Genomic DNA, 27,811 nt, shown 5'->3' with positions numbered 1-27,811 from the left:
ACAACTCTGTGAGAGGCTGCCAGATCTGCTGAGCTTTTCCAGCAACTTCTGTTTTTGTTACAAGATTGCTTTTTTAAATTGTTCATGTAATATGGACCTTAAGTATCTTTATTTGCCCTGGGAATGTGAAAATCGGCCTTCTCTGGACTCTTATCAAGCTCAGTTTTACTGGGGCTTCTTGTCCTATAAAAGTACGGCACTACAACTTGAGAAGAATTTGTAATGATGCTTTTATTGCTGTAATAGGTCAATGTTATGACACCTGGACAGTCTCGGACTCCTCCCTCCCCTTCCTAGACCTTTCTGTTTCTATCTCAGGCGACCGAATCAACACGGACATCTACTACAAACCAACCGACTCCCACAGCTACCTGGACTACACCTCCTCCCATCCTGCCCCCTGTAAAAACGCCATCCCATTCTCCCAATTCCTTCGTCTCCACTGCATCTGCTCCCAGGAGGACCAGTTCAAAATACGTACAACACAGATGGCCTCCTTCTTCAAGGACCGCAATTTCCCCCCCGACGTGGTCGACGGTGCCCTCCACCGCATCTCCTCCACTTCCCGCTCCTCCGCCCTTGAGCCCCGCCCCTCCAACCGCCACCAGGACAGAACCCCACTGGTCCTCACCTACCACCCCACCAATCTCCATGTACAGCGCATCATCCGCCGTCACTTCCGCCACCTCCAAACAGACCCCAGCACCAAGGATATATTTCCCTCCCCTATCAGCTTTCCGTAGAGACCACTCCCTCCGCGACTCCCTTGTCAGATCCACACCCCCCACCGACCCAACCTCCACTCCCGGCACCTTCCCTTGCAACCGCAGGAGGTGCAACACTTGCGCCCACACCTCCCCCCTCACTTCTCTCCAAGGCCCCAAAGGAAACTTCCATATCCGCCACAGATTCACCTGCACCTCCACCCACATCATCTACTGCATCCGCTGCAGCCGGTGTGGCCTCCTCTATATTGGGGAGACAGGCCGCCTACTTGCGGAGCGATTCAGAGAGCACCTCTGGGCCACCCGGACGAACCAACCCAACCACCCTGTAGCACAGCATTTCAACTCCCCCTCCCACTCCACCGAGGATATGCAGGTCATTGGACTCATCCACCGCCAAACCACAACAACCCGACGGTCAGAGGAGGAGCGTCTTATCTTCCGACTGGGAACCCTCCAACCACAGGGTATGAACTTGGACTTCACCAGTTTCTTCATCCCCCCTCCCCTCACCTTGTCTCAGCCGAATCCCTCCAGCCCGGCACCGCCTTCCTGACCTGCAGTCTTCTTCTTGACCTCTCCGCCTCCATCCTACTCCGACCTATCACCCTCACCTTGACCTCTTTCCACCTATCACATTTCCAACGCCCCTCCTCCAAGTCCCTCCTCCCTACCTTTTATCTTCTCCTGCTGAACACTCTCTGCTCATTCCTGAAGAAGGGCCTGTGCCCGAAACGTCGAATCTCCTGTTCCCTGGATGCTGCCTGACCTGCTGTGCTGTTCCAGCAATAAAGTTTCAACTTTGATCTCCAGCATCTGCAGACCTCACTTTCTCCTCAATGTTATGACACAGCAACTTCACAAAAACAATCCTCAGCATTGATCACCATGTTGTATGAAGTATTGCTCACCATTGGCTAGATTTCCTGTCACCATCATCTTTTAAGGGATGGATCTACAGACCCGCTTGATCTGGTGTGGGAGATGAAAATCATTGGCCAGTTTTATGATAGTTTATTGCATGATATTAACTAACTTCTGATATGATAGACACTGTTTCAGAGAATTAGAAGACTTGGACGGTAGCTCTTACTTATTCAAGATTTGAAGCTGTTTCCCATCAGGTCCATCATAGTGGGGTGTGGGTGAAGACATGTCTCACTACTAACCTTTTTAGACCCTTGCAAACTTATACAATATCTCACTTTCTTTTTGTTCTTGTTATCTGATATTTATGTAGATAATTTGTTTGCCAATTATCCTATCCTCCTCCAAATCTCTAATTTCAGAAGCACAGGCAATCTGGTGGCTTCACTATTCTTACAAATTGCATTCTCATCTGAGGAGCTTGGAGAAATGTTGAGTTTGATTCCATTGCAGACAGTGTACAAGTCCCTTTAAAATGGTGGACTTTTAATATCTTGGGCTTCCGCTGTATAAGATACTCTCCCTGCTGCCACAGGCACTTTCACCATACAATACTTGGAGGACTTTAAATCTCACGTATTTCCCATGCTAAAGGTAGCTGTCCAACTGGAACAGGCAGTTTCTTTTTTCAGCGTCTTGATCACTTAAACAGGCAATTCCTTCCTGATCAGATCCTGGATCCCTACAAATTGTTCGTTCCAGCCCAGTGATGGCTTCTATGGGGTTTCAGCAGCAGATCTTCAATCTTTGTCAGCAGATGTTTATTCTCAATCTGACACTAAATCTGTGTTGAAGCATTGTCGAATCTTAACTTTAACTTGTTGATTAGCTTCGACACTTTCATTCAGTTCAGTGATTATAGTATTTATGAAACCATCACGTTCACTTCTGCAATCGTGTTATTTAAGAGTTACTTCTTGTTTGGCATGATCTCTGTCACTGTACTGAGGATTCTTCTTCTTAGGAAGATAAAGAAATGAAATTCTCAGTATGAACTTGCACCTTCCACAGATGCCCTAATGAATTCAAGTGCAGATTACTGCTCATTTGATACATGGTTGTTAGTGTTAGCTCACTAACTTTGCTGTTCTCTGCAATCTGAACCCTCTTCAATGTTGATAACTATGGAAAAGAAATTCCTGTCCCCAATATAATTGTATGTTTCCATTTTGCCTACAGTATGAAATACCTTTCCTGCACAAACATAGCTACTCACAATGCAATAAGTATTTTGTTTGGGTTACATCTGGAGTCTACGGAGCCCTATAACATCTTCTCCTGGTGGCCCTTTGTTCCAAATCTGGCCGTTCCTTCATTAAACATTCTTCACCTGCTTTTACATGACTACTTGTTCCTGGACCATTTCCTTTGCACTTTAACTAGTTTGACTTCACCAGCCATTTGAAAAACGTTGAGGTCAAGATGAGTTGGGCCAAAGGGTCTATTTCCGTGCTGTACATCTCTATGACTGTATGTGCATTCAACCTTTGGAGTGAGAATTCTTAATTGTGTTGGACGGTTGTTTGTCGGATACTTTTAATACTAAGTGCTATATCTCCTAGATGTTGTAGTTGCACTGTTGTTGGCTGATGTATTCACCCCTTTATCAAGTCTGGAATTAGTGAGATGACCATTAATATAAATATTCAATAGCCAAAGGCTGTGCAACAGTAGCTATTTCCTGAGGAATACCTCTTTTTTGTTATTGACTGTTCTATCTTATTAACCTCAATGTGTAGGTAGCTTTTTCGTTTCATGTCACAGAAAAGCACTGTCACTTTCAGAAAATGTGCTGAAGCAAGACATTTTCTGAAAGTGACAGAATGTATTAATAAATGATCACTGCCTTTGTCTACAAGGTTTTGTTACTCCAGATCATTGGCAAAGACCTATAATCCCTTCTTTCTGATATACTGCTACATCTTCCTGTTGAGATTGTTTATCTTTGCTAACAGCACTTTTAAATTTGCAACAATAGCATCCCAGAGGGAAAAGCCAGTAACAAGCTAAACTTGAGAAATATTTGGAACTGAATGTTTGGGTCATACTGGACCTCCACGTTATATATACAAGATGAGTTGGACACTATTTCTCATTTGCCTGTATGATGTGTTTTCTCCTTTTACAAATGCTGCTCTCTGTGCTCTAACTGAAGGGTTTTTCCGCATTTTTTTTAAAAATGGAGGATTCCTGTCTTCTTATGAGTTCTCTCCATGAGTCTGACTATTTGCATCTTAAATAAATGATTGCTGTTACTTTAAGGCTTTACTGAATGAGTCCCACTGTCTGTAGCTTCAATAATGATGCTTGCTTTAATCCCAGTATCTTTTTCTGACTGCTTCCAAAGGTGATTGCTGTTCTAATTGAACCAAGATACAATGCAGATACAATATAAACGCCACCTAAAAACTCCACACACACTTACAAGACCTTAAATGTTAGAATATTGTGTCCAGTTGTCTTATAAAACCCCACCAAAATATATTAAAGATCTTAGTCTAAATTACTCCAACCTATGTTAAATTCACGTAATTTGAAAAACTGGTGGGATTCTTGGGAAGAAATGTAATGATTGAGTTTGTAACTAATAACATGATAACTTGTGACACTCAAGTAAATTGAAGTCAGTACCTGCCTGATTATTTGAAATGTATCAGCCTGGCTATGGTCATGGGAAGTCTGCTCCTTAAATTATCTGTTTTTGAAGAGGGAGAAAAATGAAAAGAAACATGCATTTTACAGCAAGCTTCTACTTACAGTAACCAATTTCCAGTGAGCTATACAAAGGAAAGAATGTCAGTGCATTTGCCAGAGCCTATCAGCAATATCACTCTTCATGGAGCATGTTGCCAACAGCTAGAACATCAGATAAGCTGCAAGCCAACAAAAGCATTAATTCATAGAAACTTGTTTGTTCACCACAATGGGAACAACCCAAGGCAATGAGCAAGTGGGGAAAGTTAGCTGAGAGGAACTGTTAAAAGCACTATCCTCAACTCCTGTGGTCTTCCTGTGAACACAGTATATCCAGACGGTTCATTCATATTGAAATAGCTAACGAGTCTCTGTCAGCAAGAAAATAAGAAATTCATCAAGATAATCTGATCGAGATGACTCAATGCCATTAACTCAATAAATGTGTGCTTTGTTATTGATGAAAGAATATTAAACAAAGACTTAGTGGATAAAAATAGTGATAAATATGAGATCCAATGGCAGACTTAAGCCAGCAATGATGGGTCACTATATCAGAAAATGTTGCTTTTCCTTGTATATTAATTATAACAAAGACAATGGGTGGAATCTTTTCGGCACCTGAACAATGGTGGTGAAGGTGAGAAATTAAACAATATTACAGGAGAGGTTGAGCAAAGCACAAAATGACATCTGGAATAACTAGCTGCAGTTTCCAATCATATTCTGGACGTTGAGATGAGATTCTCATGAGACAGTGGTGAGATGGCAATGAACGGGGATTATTGTTTGTTGTCAGCCTAATTAACTGCAGACCTCGCCTCATTAACATGCAGTCTCCTATCCTACCATCTGCTGCAAACAAATTAGATACTGAGAAATCTCGACATGGAATTCTTAGCTGCTTCCTGGCTCACTGCTCCTACAGGCCTCCATCTTGGGCACCAAGGAGTGCAGATTCATAGTTCCTTGAATGTGGAGTCTCAGGTAGATAGGATCGTGTAGAAGACATTTGGTTTGTTTGCCTTTATTGGTCAGTGCACTGAATATAGGAATTGGGAGGACATGTTGCAGCTGTACATGATGTTGGTTAGGCTGCTATTTAAATACTGCATGCAATTCTAGTCTCCCTGCCATAGGAAGGATGTTGTGAAACTTGAAAGGGTTCAGAAAAGATTTACAAGGATGTTGCTAGGGTTGAAGGCTTTGAGCTATTGGGAGAGGCTGAACAGGCTGGGGCAGTTTTCCCTGGAGTGTCGGAGGCTGAGAGGTGATTTTATATAGGTTCATAAAATCATGAGGGGTATGGATAGGATAAATAGACAAGGTCTTTTTCCTGGATTGGAGGAGTCAGAACTAGAGGGCATAGGTTTAGGGTGAGAGGGGCAAGATATAAAAGGGACCTAAGGGGCAACTTTTTCACACAGAGAGTGGTGCATGTTTAGAACAAGCTGCTAGAGGAAGTGGTGGAGGCTGGTACAATTGCATTAATTAAAATGCATATGGATGGGAATTGGAATAGGAAGGGTTTAAGGGAATATGGGCCAAATACTGGCAAATGGGACAATATTTATTTAAGATATCTGGTCTGTTTCCATGCTGTATATCTCTATGACTCTATCACAGGGTACACTCCACTGGTAGTGACTGCATGCAGCCCATGTCCATGGATCTTGGCATTGAACACTTGCCAGTCCTCCATAAAATTGTGGCACATCTCTGATCCAATTACAATACGCTTCTGCACCTTGAGGCTGCATCTCAGGCTGCCCCAGCAACTATCATTGTAAGGTTGCTGGAAAGCACTAACATGTAGGGGCAGACACTCAGTCCTCTGATTGGAATAGGCTGCACCTCAGGGTTGTGCTCTCTGAGCACTCACTCTCTTTGAGTACATAGAGATGCCCATAGCACCCAGGCCTACCTTACCTTGCCTTTTTATGCTTTGCCAATATCACAGGGTCAGCCAGCTGGACTTCATAGAATATGAGTTCCCTGATTGAGGCTGTTAATCTGGTCCAATCAAGCAGTTCCGGCTGACAGATATAAGCAGGAGTGTCAGAAATCGCGTTCACTCGGGTGCTGTTTTTGACGAGGCTCTGCCAGAGTCAAGGACTTCCCACATATAAATCAAAGATGACTTGGTGATGGGATACCGGCCTCTGTGGAATTATTTCAGCCAGGCTCATATTATTTCTGTCTCACCCTTTTGCTTAGCACAGGGAGCTTATTATTATTGTCAGCATGCCCTGCTCAATTCATGGATGACAGTGTTCAGTCAGGGTATCCCAGCACTGTAAATAAAGGACAGTCTGCCATACCAGTCTAGGGGCTTCGGCACTGTCAATCAGCCACATGGGGCAGCAGTCAAGATCCTCTCCATGGAAGAGGTGAGCAGCTGAATGTCAGGCAGTGTCCCATCTGTCTTGGTTCTTTCTGCCCTTTGGGGACAGTATTCTTCTATAATGAAAGAAAAGTGAGATGCTAGAAGATGGCATAGCTGCTAATGGTGATGTTGTTCATGAAAAAGTGGTGAGTTGTCCTGAGAACATGATTAGGAAGCACAGAGGGCATGGAGGTTTGGTGCTGTGTGGGCTTGGTGTGTGAGAGTGAATGAGAAAAGATATTGCATGCAACAGTGGGCGTGGTAGAGCATGGGGCATGGTAGGAAGTGGGTGCAGAGATAGTTGACACGAGGCAGCAAAGGGGAGGTGGTGGCATTTAACCTGGCGAGTTGAGAAGGCCATTTATCTTCTTCCTACACTGCCTGGTATTCCTCCAGATGGTTAAGATCACACTGACCTGGGTGACAGCCTCAGGCTAGGCAGGCAGGGTGGCATGGTCTCCTCTGGTAGCTCTCTTCCACATCACCTCATGTACAAGGACCTCCAGGACAACTACCTGCAAAGCAGTCTGCCAAACTCCTCTTCTCTGCCATGTCCAGAGGAACTGTCATGAACTGTACAGGGCAGCTCCAGACTGACAGTGCTTGTTCAGGTGTGCAACAGCCTTTTAAAGATGGTGCAGGCACTAGGGATGCTGGTCCATTCCAGAATATCTGACAGTGACGAGTTATTCTGGTTTTGGCAAGTGGGAGAATCCAGCTGGCATCAGATGAGAGGGGCTCTGTAGAGATGGGTAGATAGTTAGTGGGGCAAGATTGGGATGATAGAGCAAGAAAAATCACTAGGCCTCAGGTAGAGACCATGGTGATGGCAACGTATTAACATGATGAAGGATTAGCTAACAACCAGGAAACAGGAAGTTGGGAAAGAAATACAATTTTCTGGTTGGCAAACTAACCAGTGGAGTGTCATAGGGATCAATGTTGGTGTTGATACTATTTATGAATTATATTAATGATATTGATATAGGGGCCTGCATTGTAGCCAAATTTGCTGATGATAGATGACAAATAGGAAAGCAAGTTGTGAGGATGATGCAAAGGGATACAAAGAGGTTAAGTGATTGAGTGCAAAAATGGTGATGGAGTTCAATGTGTGTAAATGTGAGGTGAGCCACTTTACCAGTATAATAGAAAAGGAGAAAGTTATTTTAATGAAGTGAAAGTGCAGAATACTGTAATGCAGAAGGATCTAGGTGTCCTTTTGCATGAATCACAAAATGTTAGCATGCAACTACAGCAAGTAATTAGGAAGGCAAATGGAATGTGGCTTTTATTGCAAAGGGATGGAGCAAAAACATAGACAAGTCTTGGTACAACTGTACAGATGAGACTGCACCTGGAGTACTCTGTAAAGGTTTCGTCTTGAGGAATATACTTGCATTGGAAACAGCTCAGAAACTAGCAGACCTGAGGACCTGTCAGATCCACCGTGATCCTGTTGAATGGTGAAGCAGGCTAGACTGGCTGAATGGCCTACTCCAGTTCCTATTTCTTATGATCTTCGTGATGAATCTCATTTTGTTTTAGAAGAATGAGAGGTGATCTTTTTGAATCATCTGATTCTGAGGGGGGGATTAACGGAGTAGATGCTGTGGGGATGTTTCCTCCCATGGGGCACAGTTTAAAAATAACCAGTGTCCCAGTTAAGGCATTTCTTCTATCTGATTGGCCATTACCATTTTCTTCTCCACAGAACTGTGGAGTCATTGAATATATTTAAGACTGAACTAGACAGATTTTTGATTGACAACAGAGTGATGTCCACATTACAGAGGAGGAAATGCTGGATGTCTTGAAATGCATAAAGGTGGATAAATCCCCAGGACCTAATGAGTTGTACCCTTGAACTCTGTGGGAAGCTAGAGAAGTGATTGCTGGGCCTCTTGCTGAGATATTTGTAGCATCGATAGTCACAGGTGAGGTGCTGGAAGGCTGGAGGTTGGCTAATGTGGTGCCACTGTTAAAGAAGGGTGGTAAGGACAAGCCAGCAAACTATAGACCAATGAGCCTGACGTCAGTGGTGGGCAAGTTGTTGGAGGGAATCCTGAAGGACAGGATATACATGTATTTGGAAAGGCAAGGTCTGATTAGGGATAGTCAGTCCTTGCCTTTCCAAATACATGTACATCCTGTCCTCCACTTCCTCCTCTGTAATATGGACATTTTTTTCAAGATGTCACCATCTATTTCCCTACATTCTATATCTTCCATGTCCTTTTCCACAATAAATACTGATGCAAAATACTTTTTTAGTATCTGCCCCATCTCCTGCGGCTGCACACAAAGGCTGCCTTGCTGATCTTTGAGGTGCACTATTCTCTCCCTAGTTACCCTTTTGTCCTTAACGTATTTGTAAAAACCCTTTGGATTCTCCTTAACTCTATTTACCAAAGCAATCTCATATCCCCTTTTTGCCCTCCTGATCTCCCTCTTAAGTATGCTCCTACTGTCTTTATACTCTTCTGAGGATTCGCTCGATCTATCCTGTCTATACCTGAGATATGCTTCTTTCTTTTTTTTAACCAAACCCTCAATTTCTTTAGTCATCCAGCATTCCCTATGCCTACCAGCCTTTCCTTTCACCCTAACAGAAATATACTTTCTCTGGACTCTCGTTATCTCAATTCTGAAGGCTTACCCATTTTCCTGCCATCCCTTTACCTGCAAACATCTGCACCCAATCAGCTTTTGAAAGTTCTTGCCTAATACTGTCAAAATTGGCCTTCCTCCAAGTTAGAACTTCAACTTTCAGATCTGGTCTATCCTTTTCCGTCACTATTTTAAAACTAATAGAATTATGGTCGCTGGCCCCAAAGTGCTCCCCCACTGACATCTCAGTCACCTGCCCTGCCTTATTTCCCAAGAGTAGGTACACCCACATACTGAATCAGAAAATTTTCTTGTACACACTTAACAAATTCCTCTCCATCTAAACCATTAACACTATGGCAGTCCCAGTCTATGTTTGGAAAGTTAAAATCCCTTACTATAACGACCTTATTATTCTTACAGATAACAGATCTCCTAGCAAATTTGTTTCTCAATTTCTCTCTGACTATTAGGGGGTCTATAATACAACCTAATAAGGTGATCATTCCTTTCTTATTTCTCAGTTCCACCCAAATAACTTCCCTGGATGTATTTCGAGGAATATTCTCCCTCAGTACAGCAGTAATGCTATCCCTTATCAAAAACTCCACTCCCCCCTCCTCTCTTGCCTCCTACTTGCTCCTCTCCCCCTTGAGAACATTCTGCATCCTCTCTGAGACATCCTTGATCCTGGCACCAGGGAAGCTACACACCATTCTGATTTTTCGCTGCTGGCCACAGAAATGTCTGTCTGTAATTCGGACTAGAGAGTCCCCTAACACAATCGATTGCTTGAATCCGACATACCTCTCAGTACATTAGAACCAGTCTCAATACCAGAAACTTGGCTGTCATTGCTATGTTCTGCCTAGAATCCATCACCCCCTACATTTTCCAAAACAGCATACTTGTTTGAAAAGGGGATAGCCACAGAAGACTCCTGCACTACCTGCCTATCTCTCTTACCTTTCCTGGAGTTAACCCATCTTTGTGACTGTATCTGAGACTTTCCCCCTTCCTAAACTGACATCCATCACATCCCCTTGTAAATTTCTCATTGCCTCTAACTGCCTCTCCATTTGATCTGATGGATTCGCAACCAGCAGCATTTATTGCAGATATTATCCTCAGTAACCCAGAAACTCCCACTAAAATCCCACATTCGACAACAAGAGCATATCACTCTACTTAGGGTCATTTTTGCTTCTTTCAGTCTACAGACCCAGAAAATAGCACTACCTTAATCCTCTACAAAACACTGCTCTAGGTTAAATTAATCCTTATGGCTTATATTTTAAGTTTAATCAAAAGACAACTCAATAAAACATATAATCAAGAAAGAACCCACCCTACTCACTACTGTGGACTTATTTAAAGGCCATGCTTAAAATCCACTTATCTGCTTCCGTGCTGTGACCTCTCCCTGACAGATTCCTCCAAGATCAGTTGTGAATTTCACTGTTTTTTTAATTTTCCCAAATGCACTCCGATGTCCAGCGATATGTGAATTCAACAGCAAAGGCAGTAACTGCTAACTCTCTCAGTTAGCAATGTGAATTTCTTTTTCTCTCTCTCTCTTTCTCCCTCTCTCTGTCTCTCTCCTGCACTGACTTTACCAAATGCTTCCTTTGTCTGTTCTTCTCCCTTTTAAAAGTGCTGTTGTTTTGACTTTTTTTTCTCTGAAGTTCCAAAACAATGCAACAGTATATAAAACAGTAATTGCTGCTCCATCGAATTCGAGGAAATCTCCTCCAACACCTAAAATACCTTAAAAAGGAGCAGCTGTTATAGCCAGAAATTTTTCCCATCCTCCATCTTGGATTACCCAGAATCCAGTCTGATCCAATGTTGTAACTCTCCCATATTGTATACTAATGCAATAGAATTTCTGGTGTTTCTCGAGTTAAAATTAGACTTCATTGACAAAGCACTGCAACAGTATAAAAAGAATTTTGCAGTTCTATGTATGTTGTTTTAACTTCTTATATATTTTCTCAATTTTTGAAATCTCCTGGTGTCTTGCTTCATGACTAAATAGATTGAACTGCCAAATAATATGCTGTTGGAACTCTCTCAGTGTTTAATATTTTTGACTTATCACATCAGCTCTGCTCATGGCTGACCAGATTGTGGCCTTTGGTCCATTTTCTTGGCAATCTCCCATAACCCTTCATAGAGTCATAGAGATGTACAGCATGGAAACAGATCATTCGGTCCAACCCGTCCAAGCCAACCAGAAATCCCAACCCACTCTAGTCACACATGCCAGCACACGGCCCATATCCCTCCAAACCCTGCCTATTCATATACCCATTCAAATGCCTCTTAAATGTTGCAATTGTACCAGCCTCTCCCACTCCCACTTGGCAGCTCATTCCAAACATGTACCACCCTCTGTGTGAAAAAGTTCCCCCTTAGGTCTCTTTTATATCTTTCCCCTCTCACCCTAAACCTATGACCTCTAGTTCTGGACTCCCGTACCCCAGGGAAAAGACTGTGTCTATTTAGGCAATTCTGGTCTCCTTCCTATCAGAAAGATGTGAAACTTGAAAGGATTCAGAAAAGATTTACAAGGATGTTGCCAGGGTTGGAGGATTTGAGCTATAGGGAGAGAATCTGAACAGGCTGGGGCTGTTTTCCTTGGAGCGTCAGAGACTGAGGGGTGACCTTATAGAGGTTTATAAAATCAAGAGGGGCATGGATAGGATAAATAGACAAAGTCTTTTCCATGGGGTGGGGGAGTCCAGAAACAGAGGGCATAGGTTTAGGGTGAGAGGGGAAAGATATAAAAGGGACCTAAGGGGCAACGTTTTCAGTGAGAGGGTGGTACGTGTATGGAATGAGCTGCCAGAGGATGTGATGGAGGCTAGTACAATTGCAACATTTAAAAGGCATCTGGATGAGTATATGAATAGGAAGGATTTGGAGAGATATGGGCTGGGTGCTGGCAGGTGGGACTAGATTGGGTTGGGATATCTGGTCGGCATGGACAGGTTGGACCCAAGGATCTGTTTCCGTGCTGTACATTTCTATGACTCTATGACTGACATATACCAATTGAAGAGAACAGCTCTATCTTTTTAATGATGCCTGTCATACCAAGCTGAGCTGGATGAAAGATCAAATAGCTCTATTGTGATCAGTAATGCCTGTCCTATCCTGAGCTATTAGATTCCGTGTAATAAGCACACTGCATCCTGTATACTCCTAAGTACAGGCAGTGAATATACAAAAGCCAGTCAATATGAAGGCTACGTGACTGATATTTAGCTGAAAGATTGTCCGCATTTTTTTCTGATTTGTCACTTAAGTCAGTCACAACAATCACTCTGCAAGCAATTTAAGTTTTCTGATGCCCGAAGGCAGAAGGTTTTTGATTTCTCATAAAGTTGAAAGTGAAAGACATTTGAAGAGATGATTAATCTGTGCTCCAGATTACAACTTCCTGAAGAGTTTAAGAGATACACCTGGAATATTCAGAGGACAAACAGAGTTTATTTTCTGACTTGTTGCAACAGTTGTCCACATTCAGAAGTTTTATTGTAAAATGTTATTACTGTTCAAGTTTACAAGATAGATTGTTGTAATCAACTGGAAGGTCTTTTGATTTTATTGTATGTGGCTTTCACTACAATTGTTACCTCCTCAGGGTAAGGCAAAGGATGGAGAAAATGCAGGAGCAAGACAGACAAAGACAAAAAAATAGTCATTTCTTAGATCATTGGTTTCTGAGATCACCAGAGAGCGAGTGTATGCCCCAAGAGATATGTCTATGGAGCACTCACTCCTCGAAAGCTGTCTTTAAGGACTGAACTTCTGACAGGTACTTTCCCTGCTTGCTGAGACCTTCACAGAAGTCTCCAACTCTGAGCTAGACTGGGAGGGTTTGAACAGTTCTGAGGTAGTTATGGATATCCAGGCAGTGATAAACAAATGAAACTTCTGTTGTCTACAGAACTGACCCTCTCCCAAACCACATTCATCAATCCCTTGACACGTCCCTCAAACTCCAAACTATTCTCTGATTCCTCAGTTACCCCTCGCCTAGCCCAACAATTATGTTGCGCCCCCCAAACTTCCACCTCCACCCTTGAGAAATCTCCTGACCTGCCTACTAACCCTCTGCTACTACCTTGCCGATGAATACCCTTGGGCTAACCGCTCTGACATTTTCCTTCCTGATGCTCAATACCCTGACTTCCCAGACAACCTATAATAACCCAATTAGCCCCTGAACCAAATCTCACAATCATCCCTGACCACCTCCAAAATTACCCCCTGCCCTGACCTAACAACCACCCTGATTTTTGCAAGGTTTGTGAAGGTTTGGAGCTCAGGTTGAGGTTTAGAGTGTAGGTTTCCTTGCTGAGCTGTAGGTTTGATATCCAGACGTTTCATTACCTGGTTAGGTAACATCATCATGGCGACCTCCAAGTGAACCGAAACTGTTGTCTCCTGCTTTCTATTTATATGTTTGCCCTGGATGGGGTTCCTGGGGTTTGTGGTGATGTCATTTCCTGTTTGTTTTCTAGGCAGTTGATAGATGGTATCTAAATCTATGTGTTTGTTTATGGCATTATGGTTGGAGTGCCAGGCCTCTAGGAATTCTCTGGCATGTCTTTGCTTAGCCTGTCCCAGGATAGATGTGTTGTCCCAATTGAAATGGTGGTTTTTCTCATCCGTGTGTAGGGCTACGAGGGAGAGAGGGTTGTGTCTTTTTGTGGCTAGCTGGTGTTCGTGTATCCTGGTGGCTAACTTTCTTCCTGTTTGTCCTACATAGTGTTTGTGGCAGCCCTTGCATGGAATTTTGTAGATGACGTTGGTTTTGTCCATGGGTTGTACTGGGTCTTTTAAGTTTGTTTGTTTTTGTTTGAGAGTGTTGGTGGGTTTCTGTGCTACTAGGATTCCGAGGGGTCTTAGTAGTCTGGCTGTCATTTCTGAAACTTCTTTAATGTATGGTAGGGTGGCTAGGCTTTCTGGCTGTGTTTGGTCTGCTTGTCGTGGTTTGTTCTTGAGGAATCTGCGGATTGTATTTTTTGAGTATCCGTTCTTCTTGAACATGTTGTATAGGTGGTTCTCTTCTGTTTTCCGAAGTTTGTCTGTGCTGCAGTGTGTGGTGGCTCGTTGGAATAGTGTTCTGATGCAGCTTTGTTTGTGTGTGTTGGGATGGTTGCTGGTGTAGTTAAGTATTTGGTCAGTGTTTGTCGGTTTTCTGTATACGCAGGTTTGTAGTTCTCCATTGTCTTTTCTTTCGACTGTGACGTCCAGGAACGTGAGTTTGTTGTTGGTTTCTTCCTCCTTGGTGAACTTTATGCCTGTGAGGGTGTTGTTGATGATGTTAAATGTCTCTTCTATCTTGTTTCGTTTTGTGATGACAAAGGTGTCATCTGCGTAGCGGACCCAGATTTTTGGTTTGATGGTTGGTAGGGCTGTTTGTTCTAGTCTTTGCATTACTGCTTCTGCTATGAATCCTGATAGCGGAGATCCCATGGGTGTGCCGTTGGTTTGTTTGTAGATTATGTTGTTGAAGGTGAAGTGGGAGGTGAGGCACAGGTCCACTAGCTTCATGATGTTTTCGTTGGTAATGTGATTGATGGTGGTTGGGGTGGATGTAATGGTCTCTTCTAAAAGTGTGGTGTTTCCTTTGCCAGGTCGATGTTGATGGAGGTGAACAGTGCTGTTCTGTCGAATGAGATCATTGTTTCGTCTTCCTCTATTTTGGTGTTTCTGATGATTTTTAGGAATTCCTGGGTGGAGTGGATGGAGTGCTGTGACTCTTCTACTAGGTATTTCAGTCTTGCGTGTAGTTCTTTGGCCAGTCTGTAGGTTGGTGTTCCGGGTAGTGACACTATGGGTCTGAGGGGGACTCCTGGTTTGTGGGTTTTTGGTAGTCCGTAGAATCGTGGGGTGTTGGTCCCGTCTGGTTGCATTTTCTAGAATTCCGTCTTGTTTAATTGTCCGGAATTGTGTCATTTTCTTAGGAGATATGTAATTTTGTTTCCTAGTTGTGGAAACAAAACACCCTTTCAGCCATGCTCTGATTCACGTCGAACAATTACACTTAGCATGCAGCAACCAATACTGTAAGAAGGGGCTGTGTGGTTTGTTTTTTTCTCAGATGCTGCAGTGCTGTGACAGAACTTTCCCGTAATCCTGTACTCCACATTGCTGAAGAAGCTGGGCTTAGTGAAGACATGGCCAGAAATGTGGAGAAACGTTAGGACATGGGAAGGTTCTTGGGAAATGCCTGGGAGAAAGTGAGGACTGCAGATGCTGGAGACCAGAGTTGAAAAATGTGATGCTGGAAAAACACAGCAGGCCAGACAGCATCCAAGGGGCAGGAGAATAGACGTTTCGGGCATAAGCCCTTCTTCAGGAATGGGAAATTCTTCAGGAATTGGGAAATGCCCGTCCAACAATGACTGCCATTCAGCAGAAGATTCGGGTCCACATGTCGGTGTTGTTCATTATTCAATATTAAGACCTCTTTCCTTCCACTTTTCTACTTTCCAAAGACATTTTGAGGTAAAACATAATCTGGGTCCACCCATTCCAGGGTCCAGACATGGAACCGAACATGGAACACGGAACAAATATCCAAAACAACAGACCACATCCACAAGTTCAACCAAGAGAAGAGATCACTACGGGAGGTCGGGGTGATGTCACGAGGCCAATAGATTTGAATGAGTACCACTGGCTCCATGGCAAGCTGCTTTAATAAGCATGTGGACCCTGTGGAGCTGGTTGCATGGGCCATTAAAGAATCCTTACTGGGCAGACTTAATGACTATTTGATTCATTGATGAATAAGGTTAGAAAGGAGGTCGTCTGTAGATATTAAGTTTCTAATTCAAGGCTATATGCCTGTATCAGCCATCCTTCTGAATGCAGTTACATAGACATCAGCTGCTCTTTGGTAGCTTCCCCTGGGTGATTGTTCAGGTATGAACCTGGATGGTAGGTATGTTTACATTGTTCAAGTGTAAATTGTGGGAAATACTAGTTCTACTCAGATCACACAACAACACACTCTGGCAAGGATCATTGGATAATGACCATGCACAACACCTGACCTTATGTCCCCAAGCCAAACACCATCAAGGATATATGCAGCATCTCCAGGGTTTGAATTTGGCAACCTCCAGATTGAATGGTTGAGCTTCACACTGAGTCATCAGGGAAATGTGAAACAATGAGCCATAACTTGCCAAAGCAGAGTCATCTACCATTAGTTAATCTTATTCAAGGCTATCAGCTTTTTCTGTGGGAAGTTGCTGTAAGTATGAGCTAATAATGTAGCAGCAAGGGAAACTGGTACTTGTGACCTTATTGAAAAGGTCAAAAATCAATGTATCTCCTCAACCAGATTGAAGGATTGTGAAGAAGCTTAAATTAGACTGGGTAAATGCCATTTCTTCATTGATTTCAGTGTTAAAACAGACTTTGAACAGGCAACAAAGAATATAAAGAGGGAAGAAATGGCTGGATTGCAAGTAAGAGAAAAAACTTACATTTTTAAAACCATCTACCATTGAAACCTGGGAGAACGTCACTCGACACTTGAAAGACCATAAATTAGAGGAGGAGAATTAGGTAGCTTGGCCCATCCAGTTAGCTCTGCCATTCGATCATGGTTTCTTAATCCCATTTACTTGCCTTCTCCCCATAACCCTGAATCCCCTTACTAATCAAGAACTTACACAATCTCTGTCTTAAATACACTGAATGACTTGGCCTCCTCAGCCTCTTGTGGCAATGCATTCCACATATTCCCCACCCTCTGGCTGAAGAAATTCCTCCTCATCTGAGTTGTAGATACTTCACTCCAAGGCTGTGTGTCTGGGTCCTAGTCTCTCCTCCTAGTGCAAACAGCTTCTTCACATCCACTATATCCAGAGCTCTCCATATCCTGTAAGCTTCAATCAGATCCACCCTCATCTTTCTAAACTCCACCAAGAACACAGCCAGAGTCTTCAACTGTTCGGCAAACCCTTCTTCCCTGGCATTATTCTTGTAAATCTCCTCAAGATCCCCTCCAATCTCTAACACATCCTCCCTTCGATATAGGGCACAAAATTGGTCACAATATTACAAATGCAGTCTGACCACAGCCTTTTACACCCTCAGCTGTACATCCCTGCTCTTGAATTCTAGCCCTCTTGAAATGAATGCCAACATTACACTTACCTTCCTAACTGCTAACTGAATCTGCATGTTAGCCTGAAGAGAACTCTGAACTAGAACTGTTAAGTCCCTTTGTTCTTTAGATTTCTGAAGCCTTTCCCTCTTTGCCTTTATTGTTCCGACTGAAGTGCATACCTTCACACTTTCCCACATTGTGTTCCATCTGCCACTTCTTTACCCACTCTCCTAGCCTGTCCAAGTTCTTCTGTTTCGCTTCCCTGTTTCCTCAACACTACCTGCCCCTCCATCTATCTTTGTCTGCAAATGGACCTAGTTTAGCTTTTTGTGAACAGATTGGTTTGTATCTATTGCTCAAGTACCACAATTTCAAACAAACCCAGAAATTGCTGGCGTAACTCAGCAGATCTGGCAGTATCTATGGACAGAAAGGAGAACCAACATTTTAGGTCCAGTGACACATCATTTTGCATTTCAGTTTCCAGCATCCACAGTTCTTTGTTTCTGTTTACCACAATTTCAAACGACAAAATGCATGCCACTGGTGATGCAGATAGAGAGATGGCATTTTTAGCAAAACCAGAGGCAGGGCAGTATGACTCAAACTGTAACTTATGGATTTCTACTTATAACTGTGCATCTAACTGTCATGTAAATACTGAGGCTTCAATAGCAGGTCAGAGATAAGGAATACACCAGCATCTCTCAAAGCCTGTTCACCATCAATAAGGCACTAGTCAGGAGTATGATGGAATGCTCCCCATTTGTGTGGGGGTGCAGCTCCAACAACACTCAAGAAGCTTGACAACATCCAGGACAAAGCGAACCCACTTGACTATCATCAGATTCATAAGCTCCACTCCCTCCATCACTGAAGCTCAATAGCAGCAGCAATGTGACTATCTACAAGATACACTGCAGAAATTCACCTAAGCTCCTTAGACAACACCTTCCAAGTACATGGACCCCACCTTCCAGAAATATAAGGGCTGCAAATACGTGGGAAGACCATCACTCGCAAGGACCCCTCCAAGCCACTCACCATCATGACTTGGAAATATATCACCATTCCATCAGTGTCAATGGATCTACCTGCACCGAATGGACTCCAGGGTTAAAGAAGATAGCACACCATCATTTCTTCAGGGCAAGTGGGGATGACTATTGACACCTACATCCCATGGACAAATAAAATAAAAATCTGTCCCTTGTCTGAAATTGCCATAACACTTACAACATAAATACATTGAGTAGTCTTCGCCTCCCCATTATTTCAATAGCAAACAATCTGATAATGAATTTGAAAATTTTTTTGTGCTATTATCATATCAATGTTTCCTTTACTCATTAGCTTAATATAATGATCAACCCACATTACAATATAGGATTCAGGATATGAACACAGTATTATTCATTTAAATAAGTTAGTACAGTTTAATTTCCATAATCCATCAGGATACTTTCTTTTATATGGCTAGATGTTTAATTACCTCTTGGTGAGGGTTGATGATATTTTTTCTGCATTTAATATGAATTATCTTTTCACATTTATGCTTAAAAAAAACGTCAGGAGAGAAGACAATCCATTATTGTCATTTTTATAGTCCAAAGCTAAAGTCTTCAAATTAAGCCTTCCATTCTGAGAATTGTATAAGCTTGTTTTTTTTATTAGCAGGTACAAGCTATTATGGGCCTCCAGCAATCAGGCAGTTACGACTGCAAATTTAGATAATTAAAAAATAAACACTTTGAAGTGAAAATTAAAGCTGTTGAATGAGCCACAACAGCTGAATAAGGAGACTCTGTGTCTCCCAATACTGCACAAGAAAGGAACTGTCAGCAGGAGCAGCAGCCCACACTCCTACCAGCCACATCCACCAGCTAAATACTGCAAGTCTATACCTGTAGGGAAATGGAATGGAGCACAGAAAGTGCATCATTCAGTTCATCAAACATCTTAAAGTATCCACAATAAATGAGCTGCAGCCTTAATGTTGCTGACAGTGCTTCACAGCACAGAATTTTGGAGAGCAATATTGAGTTTGGCAAAGAGAAAACTACTAGCATGCCTCAAAGATTAGTGGGTTATGTTTTAAAATGAAAATAGAACATTCTAGAAATAGGGGTGGCAATCTCTGTGAAGGGGGAAACTGAATTCATGGGCTAAATTTTACACTACTCCATCATAAAACCCAGCTCATCTCCTTCCTGCTACCTATGTGCTCATTCCCGACCTGTGTGAGATAGTATGAGAGGGGCTGAAGGCGTCAGGCTGCCCGCCCTTGGGTCTTATGTCCTCAAGCTCTTGCTGCTGCTATTTTAAAGCAGGGAAAGCCCACAGCGTATGGTAGCTTGAAAGTCTTTGCAGGGCGGGCTGATGTCGAGCCCCCTGTGACTGTCAGAGGCAACACTTCCCAAAATGGCAGCTCCCACTTTACCAGTGCCCTGGCCTCTCAACACTAGCCCTTACCAACCCCTAGTGGAGCCTGTCAGCCTAATGCTGGAGAAATCCATCACAATGTTTGTATCCTTTTATCAGAACTGAAAGATTTTCTACTTCTGATGAAGGGTCATCAACCTGAAACATTGAGTTGGATTTTCGTGGAGATGGAAGACCTTTTAAAATGGTGCCCAATGCCAGATTCCGGGATTCCCAGCACCATCAAATGTTGTCATCTAGGTTAAGGGGTCTTGTTACAAGCATACACTCCTGGCCTAGCCAGCTCCATCAGCGGCCTAAGCAAGCACCTTCTAGCCTGTCTGAGATTATTATCCAATCGAGCCAGCTTTTCAATCAGTTGTGGTTCATGGCCTCTGAGAGGTATCATCAACCATTATCTGAATGAGGAGAATTTTTGAATGTTAAGCTCAAAATGTTTTATCCATGTCCCCAAGCTATATTTCTCCACACATGCCCAATGGATTGTCATACCTCTTTGCCAACCTATGCACCTCCAACCATTCCATGACCTCTTATTACCTCCATTATGCATTCTTGGCTGAGAGCCCAGATGCCCATTAGTCTGCTGAAACAGCAATGGAAAAATAATAGAAAACACTGTATCATTTACAACTTAGATCTATTCTGAATTGCACCGTGTGGTTGCCTTTGGCAATGGGCCCTGATCCGAGCATGTAATCACATCTCTGGAATGAAAATCCTGCCTTTTCTTCTGAGGCAGGTATCCCGGGCTGGGAAATTTCCTGGTTCCTGATATCCACCTCTAGCATGGGCTTAACCAGCATTTCCTGCTTTTGCTTCAGATTTTTAATGCCATTTCCCAATTCCTCTGTCTCCGTCACATCTGTTCCCAGGATGACCAATTCCACCTTAGAAAGTCTCAGATAGCCTCCTTCTTCCAAGATCGCAATTTCCCTTCCCACGTGGTTGACAATGACCTTCAGTGCTCCTCTAATTCATGGACGACCGCCCTTAAACCCCACACTTCTCAACGCAACAAGGACAGAACCCCCAGGTCCTCACCTTCTACCTCATCAACCTCCGCATACACCGCCACTTTCGCCACCTCCAAACGGACCCCACCATCAGAGATATATTTCCCTCCCCACATCTATCTGTGTTCCGGAAAGACCATTCCCTCCACGGGTCCCTCGTCAGGTCCATGCTCCCCATAGCCCAATCCTGGCACCTTACCCTGCCACCGTGGGAAGTGCAAAACCTACTTCCACACCACTCCCCTCCCCTCTGTCCAAGACCCCAAAGGATCCTCCACATCCAACAGAAATTTACCTGTACCTCTACCAATGTCATCTACTGTATCCATTGCACCCGATGTGGTCTCCTCAACATCAGGGAGACAAGATGCCTTCTTGCAGATTGTTTCAGAGAACATCTTTAGGACACCCGCACCCACCAATCCCACCGCCCCATGGCTGAACACTTCAACTCCCTCTCCCACTCTGTCAAGGATATGCAGGTGCTGGGCCTCCTCCACCACCAAACCATTACCACCCAACGCCTGGAGGAAGAACACCTCATATTCCACCTTGGGACACTGCAACCACACCGGATCAATGTGAATTTCAACAGCTTCCTCATATCCCCTCCCCCCACATTATTCCAGTCCCAAGCCTCCAACTGGGCACCACCCTCCTGACCTGTCCAAAACCTTTCCCATCTATCCGCTCCATCTCCCCCCCCCCCCACCTATCACCTTCTCCCTCACCTTCATCCACCCATCCCTTTCTCAGCTACCTTCCCCCAACTCCACCCCCTTCCCATTATCTCTCAGCCCCGACCCACAAGCCTCATTCCTGATGAAGGGCATGTATCTGAAATATCGATTCTCCGGATGCTGCCTAACCTATTGTACTTTTCCAGCAACATACTCTTGACTCTGGTCTCCAGCATCTGGAGTCCTCAGTTTCTCCTACCAGATTTTTAATGTCTGCCTTATTTTTCATTTGCATCACATTTTAAAAGCCTGCAGTTACAGGAGGAAGGGAAGGGAAGGAATTAGAATTAAGGAACTTTTCAGTTGAGAGATTAGAAAGAAATGGGTGAGAGATATGCAGTGACAGTTTTGGCTAATTTAACCAGATTCAATTTGAACAAGAGTGGAGCCAATTCAATTAACAGGGAAAAGACAGAGATTCAGGCAGGTTTCCTCCCCCTGATCACTATGCATTTTGGCTTGGAACCTCTATACAGTAAAGTCCTGCCAGTCTTTGCCATTCACAAATTTACTTATCCATACAAAACATTCATAGTTTATACATGGTTTTCATTAAAAATCAGAGAAAATGTTAAAAAAAAGTTTTAAAAAATGCCTCAGTTAATGTAAAAGAGCTATGAAATTGCATAGTATTTTCCAGTCTAGAAAATGTGCACTATGTTGCTATGTTCCTTACAGCAGAGTTTACACGTGCATTCATTGCTGTAATGGTCATCACATTCTATTGAAGAGCCTTATAATCAGGATTAGTGTAACAAATTTATATACTTATTCTATTAAACAATCTTTTTAGTAGGAAGCATTGATCTTACTTTGTTTTATCTTCAACTATAAACTGTCCATTTCAAATTTTTAAATATTCAGTACCTATCCAATTGACTCCTGTTATAGAATATGTTCATCATTTGTAAATTTGCCCTTTGTAAGGTTGTTCCTGAATGGCTGGACATGACAATGTATATATTAGTGTCAAGTGGAGTGGACTTGGTTACAGCAATTCTTTTTGCAAACTAACCTGTTGATGTTACATAATCTCACATGGAAAGAATATTTAGGTGGGAAAATAGGCTTGTATAGTGCCACTTCAAATGACATCTGCATTGTTTCTCAATCAGCAGGCAATGGCTCACTGGTAGCATTAACGATCCACTGACTACCTGACCTGATTAGATTACTTACAGTGTGGAAACAGGCCCTTCGGCCCAACAAGTCCACACCGCCCCGCCGAAGCGCAACCCACCCATACATTTACCCCTTACCTAACACTACGGGCAATTTAGCATGGCTAATTCACCTGACCTGCACATCTTTGGACTGTGGGAGGAAACCAGAGCACCCGGAGGAAACCCATGCAGACACTGGGAGAACGTGCAAACTCCACACAGTCAGTCGCCTGAGGCGGGAATTGAACCCGGGTCTCTGGCGCTGTGAGGCAGCAGTGCTAACCACTGTGCCACCGTGCTGACCTCTAGGCCTCTTACAACATTTACAAGTTTTTTTTTAATACATGGGACAAATTAGAGGATTTTGTGAGGACTGATGGCTCAATGAGTAAAATATATGGAATAATTTTCTCTTGAATGGTTCATTTCATAATCTCAGTATGTCCCACTGCAGTTCACAGTCAAACAAGCAGCTTTGATGTGGGGCAACTGCAGAGTAGGAGAACACGCAAAGCAAGATTGCACAACGTGCATTGAGAAAAATGACCAGTCGACCTGTTTTTGATGATGTTGACTGTGGGAAAATATCAGGCAGGACAGTACGAAAGCTGGTACCATGGAATCTTTCAATACCCACCTGGAAAAATAGATGGGACCTGGGCTCAAAGGAAAGCCATCTCCAAAGCTACAACACACAGTCAGAACTCTCCTGAAGTGTCTGTACTCAAGTCTCCAGGCTGCAGTTTTAACACACAAGGATTTGACTCAGAGATGTGAGTGCGGGCATTAAGCAGGGAATGATACTTTTGCATCTTATGGTGTAAAGACAAAAATCTAGACAGGCAATTCTTTTAGGTGGGAATTTTATTCCACCAAATTGACTGATTCTAGCTCAGTAGGAAGTCTTATATACTACATGATCTCAATAGTTGCATCTTTAATACTGTTATGGAAACACTGGGTGTCATTATCAAATATCAGCCGTAAATGTAATATTGATAAGAGAAAAGCAAATCTTTGATTTAGTGTATCTTCAGTGGATGTTGAATCATAGAGCCATAGAGATGTACAGCACAGGAACAGACCCTTTGGTTCAACTTGTCCATTCCGACCAGATATACTAAAGTAATCTAGTCTCTTTTGCCAGCTTTGGCCCATATCCCTCTAAACCCTCCCTTTTCATATACCCACCCAGGTGCCTCTTTATTGTTGTAATTGTACCAACCTCCACCACTTCCTCTGGCAGTTCATTCCAAATACACATCACACTCCAAGTGAAAAAGCAGCCCCTTAGGTCGTTTTTATATCTTCTCCCTTTTACCATAAACCTATTTTCTCTAGTTTTGGACTCCCCTATCCTAGGAAAAAGACCCACTTTATACCTAACCCTCATGATTTTATAAATTTGTTAAGGTCACCCCTCACCTCTGACTCTCCAAGAAAAATAGCCCTAGCCTATGCAGCCTCTCACTGTAGCTCAAACTTTCCAAAACCAGCAATATCTTTGTAAATCTTTTCTGTACCCTTTGAAGTTTAACAACATCTTTGCTATAGCAGGGAGACCAGAACTGAATACAGTATTCCAAAAGTGGCCTAACCAATACCCTGGAGAAAGTGAGGACTGCAGATGCTGGAGATCAGAGCTGAAAAATGTGTTGCTGGAAAAGTGCAGCAGGTCAGGCAGCATCCAAGGAGCAGGAGAATCGACGTTTCGGGCATAAGCCATTCCTGAAGAAGGGCTTATGCCCGAAACGTCGATTCTGCTGCTCCTTGGATGCTGCCTGACCTGCTGCGCTTTTCCAGCAACACATCTAACCAATACCCTGTACAACTGCAACATGACCTCCCAACTCCTATACTCAACATATTGACCAATAAACTCAAGTGTACCAAAATGATCCGTGTTGGTTAATTTTATGAAAGTAAGTAGTCAGCTTTCAGGTGGACAGCTTATTTATAGCCACCAGAAAAATCTGTGCTTAAATTCATAACAGCCAGTACAGAAGGTAGGGCAGATTCAAATCTGTGGGATAATTAACAGCATAGGAAATGAGCTTCTATTTTAAAGTTTATATCCAGTGACAAAGTGAGACAAATTATGTTTTGTATAGCGGAGAATAATGAGCTTTATGAATCACTGTTTTTTATTATGTGCTGTACGTTTACTTGTTTTTAAATAAGTGATCTGTTCATTGAAAGGCAGAATCTTGCTCTGATCAAATATTCAGTCAAAAAAGAGAATCCTGAATGCACTTAATACATCCTTGTACCTGACGAATAAGGGTTTCTTGTTGTGGTCCCTGGGTTTCCTTACCATTTACCCAAGAACCAGGTTGTAAGCAGAAAACTCCAATTTATTGAAGATATGAGATCTGCTTTCAGAAGTGGTTGTCAATATTACACCAAAGAATTTATTTGGCATAAAAAAATCTAAAAATATGATATCAAGCAAGAGCTTTGAAGAAATGGTTTATTTTCCTAATCAACCTGTTCAGAGGTGTTAGTACACACTTCTGAAGCAGGTGGGTCTTGAATCTAGGCCTCCTGGCTCTGAAGTAGGGACATTACCACTGCATCACAAGAGGCCTTATTTTAAAAATGTGATAATCACTACACTAGAAGAACACTGGGCAAAAGAAACAGTTTTCTTTCAATTAACCCATTTTTTGTAATCAACTTGTTCAGAGATGTTAATGCACATCTTTAGAGCAGGTTGGGACTTGAACATGGGGTCTCCTGATTATGGGGTATGGACATTACCACTGCTCCTCAAGAGGGCCAGCTCCGAAGAAACAGATATTTTCTAATCAACCTGTTCAGGGATATTATTACATAGTTATGGAGCAGATGGGGCTTGAACCTGTGTCTCCTGGCTCAGAGGTATGAGCGCTATCACTTCATCACAAGAGGGTCTCCCTGAAAAAAAACTAAGTAACAAATCTTCAAACAAATCAGCTGCATCCAGTATGAACTTCCACTTCCTCTCTTTCAACAGACTGACTCACTCTGGACTGCTTTCACATAGACAACCCTGTACACATTGCCAAAGGGATCAATCAAGTCAATTTAGTTCTGACAAGGCTGCTGTCAGCACATAAAATAAATCAAAGCAGGTCTTTGAGGGTAGCATGTATGGTTCAGCCTTGGTCTGTGCAATTGCCTCAGGCCTTACCCACCAAAAACAACACCGGTTTCTCTCAGAAAGAAGGCTGCATAAATCAGTTTAACTCATTCAGTAAATATTTTATACCTCCAGACTAAAGTGTGCATTTACTTCTGTCTATTGTCTTTTGAAGTAAAAGGACAGGACAGAAGTTAACAAAAAACATTAGCTTTGGCTTCAATTTTCAAACTCCAAGAGTGCTGGCCTCTTTACAGCTGAGGGGAAGGCCCATGAGGAAGAAATTATATGATGAGAAACAGTACGAATTCCCATTTTCATTTCGTTGTTGTTTCCTCTGCCAGAAACCCTTCCAATCTGGCATCCAGTGGAAAGCCCCCCACCAATGGAAACTCACAGCTGCCACCATGCTCTCTGAGGATCAGTGTGTACTGTTATCGCACTGTTGACACAACTGCGCTGATTTGAACTGCAAAGGCAAGAGAATGAATTGAGACCAGCAATGCCCTGCTATATTGTGTAACCACTTCCAGATGAAGGGTTGTGAGATTCAATTCGCTCCAGTCTGAGACATTTCAGCTATTTCCAATCTCTGAAATTACTATCGATTTACTTTGTCTGCCTTTAACTTAATCAGACCATCAATGGTTAAATTAGAAATTTATTCATTTCCCTAGTGTTTCTCCTTTTCTTTGATTTCCTTTCCAGCCACGGTAGCAGTAATCGAGACCACAGAGAGCTTTGTGAATCCAGCAGAAGGAGCACAATCACAACCCCTCTGCTTGTAATGAACAGTAGCTCACTGAGTCATGCCATCTCCTTACCTTCATAAGGTCCCGATGGTGTTCCAGTACACTGCAGGTTGTTTGCCAAGTATCTTGGTAACACTCCCATGGATCCACCCTGTGGATACATTATATGTTACTTCAGTGGTTACATTAATAACTAGTTATAAAAATTCTAGCAACAGAAAGTTAAATGGAAGGAAAAACAAGGAATGGTTATAAACCCTGAGGGGAAGACACCTTGTGAGGTGCAGGGTGGGGGAGCTAAACAGAAAAATGTAGAGGTTTCCATGCACATTTACCTGAAAATGAGAATACAGGAAGATAAAGGCCAATAATATTTTACAAATAGCGACAGAATACAAGAGGATAGTAATGATGACTTTATGTAAATCATTGGCGAGAGCTCATATACACTATTGGCTGGCATTTTTCAAAGTGATGGCCCAACTCACCAGTTTGGATAAGCCCACCACAATCAGCCCAGGAAGTCATGCCCAGATTTTACAGTTGGCAGTCCCTGGGTATCCATCCCAATTTGCGAAAATGTCCTGGGGAGAAGGGGTAGTGCAGGCTTGGGAGGCCAGGGATGTGGGGAGAAGGGTGACAATTTCAATTGTTGGGGAGAGCCTTTGTTGGGTACAGCATGTCTTAATACGTGGGTTACTCCATGGTCTCAACTTAACATGCTATAGGACAACGAAACAAACACAGAGAATGTGAGAGAAACTCAACGAGTTTGGCAGCATCTATGGAGACAAAAACACAATTTTTGTTTCAAGTCTGGTATGACTGCTCTTCATAACTGAGTTCTGAGGAAGTGTCATTCCAAACTCAAAACATTAACACTGTTTCATTCTCCACAGATGCTGCCAGATCTATTGAGTTTCTCCAGCATTCGCTGTGTTTGTTTTAGATTTCTAGCTTTTGCAGTACTTTGCCTTTACCAGGACAATGAAATTCGTTCAATAAATGTTAGAACAGTCTTTCATTCTTAGTGCTGGGAAAGGGCAACTGATCTAACTGGAATATTGTACTAACTTTGTGCCTTTCATATCC

The 27,811-nt window shown here is 42.8% G+C and overlaps 1 protein-coding gene across 1 annotated transcript in view; it reads right to left on the bottom strand.

The window, feature by feature from the left end:
* nmnat2 (nicotinamide nucleotide adenylyltransferase 2) overlaps nt 1–27,811 on the bottom strand; it is a 259,268-nt gene that overhangs the window by 45,225 nt on the left and 186,232 nt on the right. The window contains exon 4 of the mRNA XM_043699527.2: nt 26,792–26,870. Within this exon, the coding sequence (XP_043555462.1) occupies nt 26,792–26,870 (79 nt within the window). The remainder of the gene's footprint in view (nt 1–26,791; nt 26,871–27,811) is intronic.

The sequence above is a fragment of the Chiloscyllium plagiosum genome, unplaced genomic scaffold, assembly GCF_037043375.1.
Source record: "Chiloscyllium plagiosum isolate Xiang-an unplaced genomic scaffold, Cpla_swu_hap1 HiC_scaffold_9, whole genome shotgun sequence".
Lineage (NCBI taxonomy): Eukaryota > Metazoa > Chordata > Chondrichthyes > Orectolobiformes > Hemiscylliidae > Chiloscyllium > Chiloscyllium plagiosum.
The sequence above is the reverse complement of the archived record's forward strand: the minus strand, read 5'-3'. Positions and strand labels throughout refer to the sequence as shown.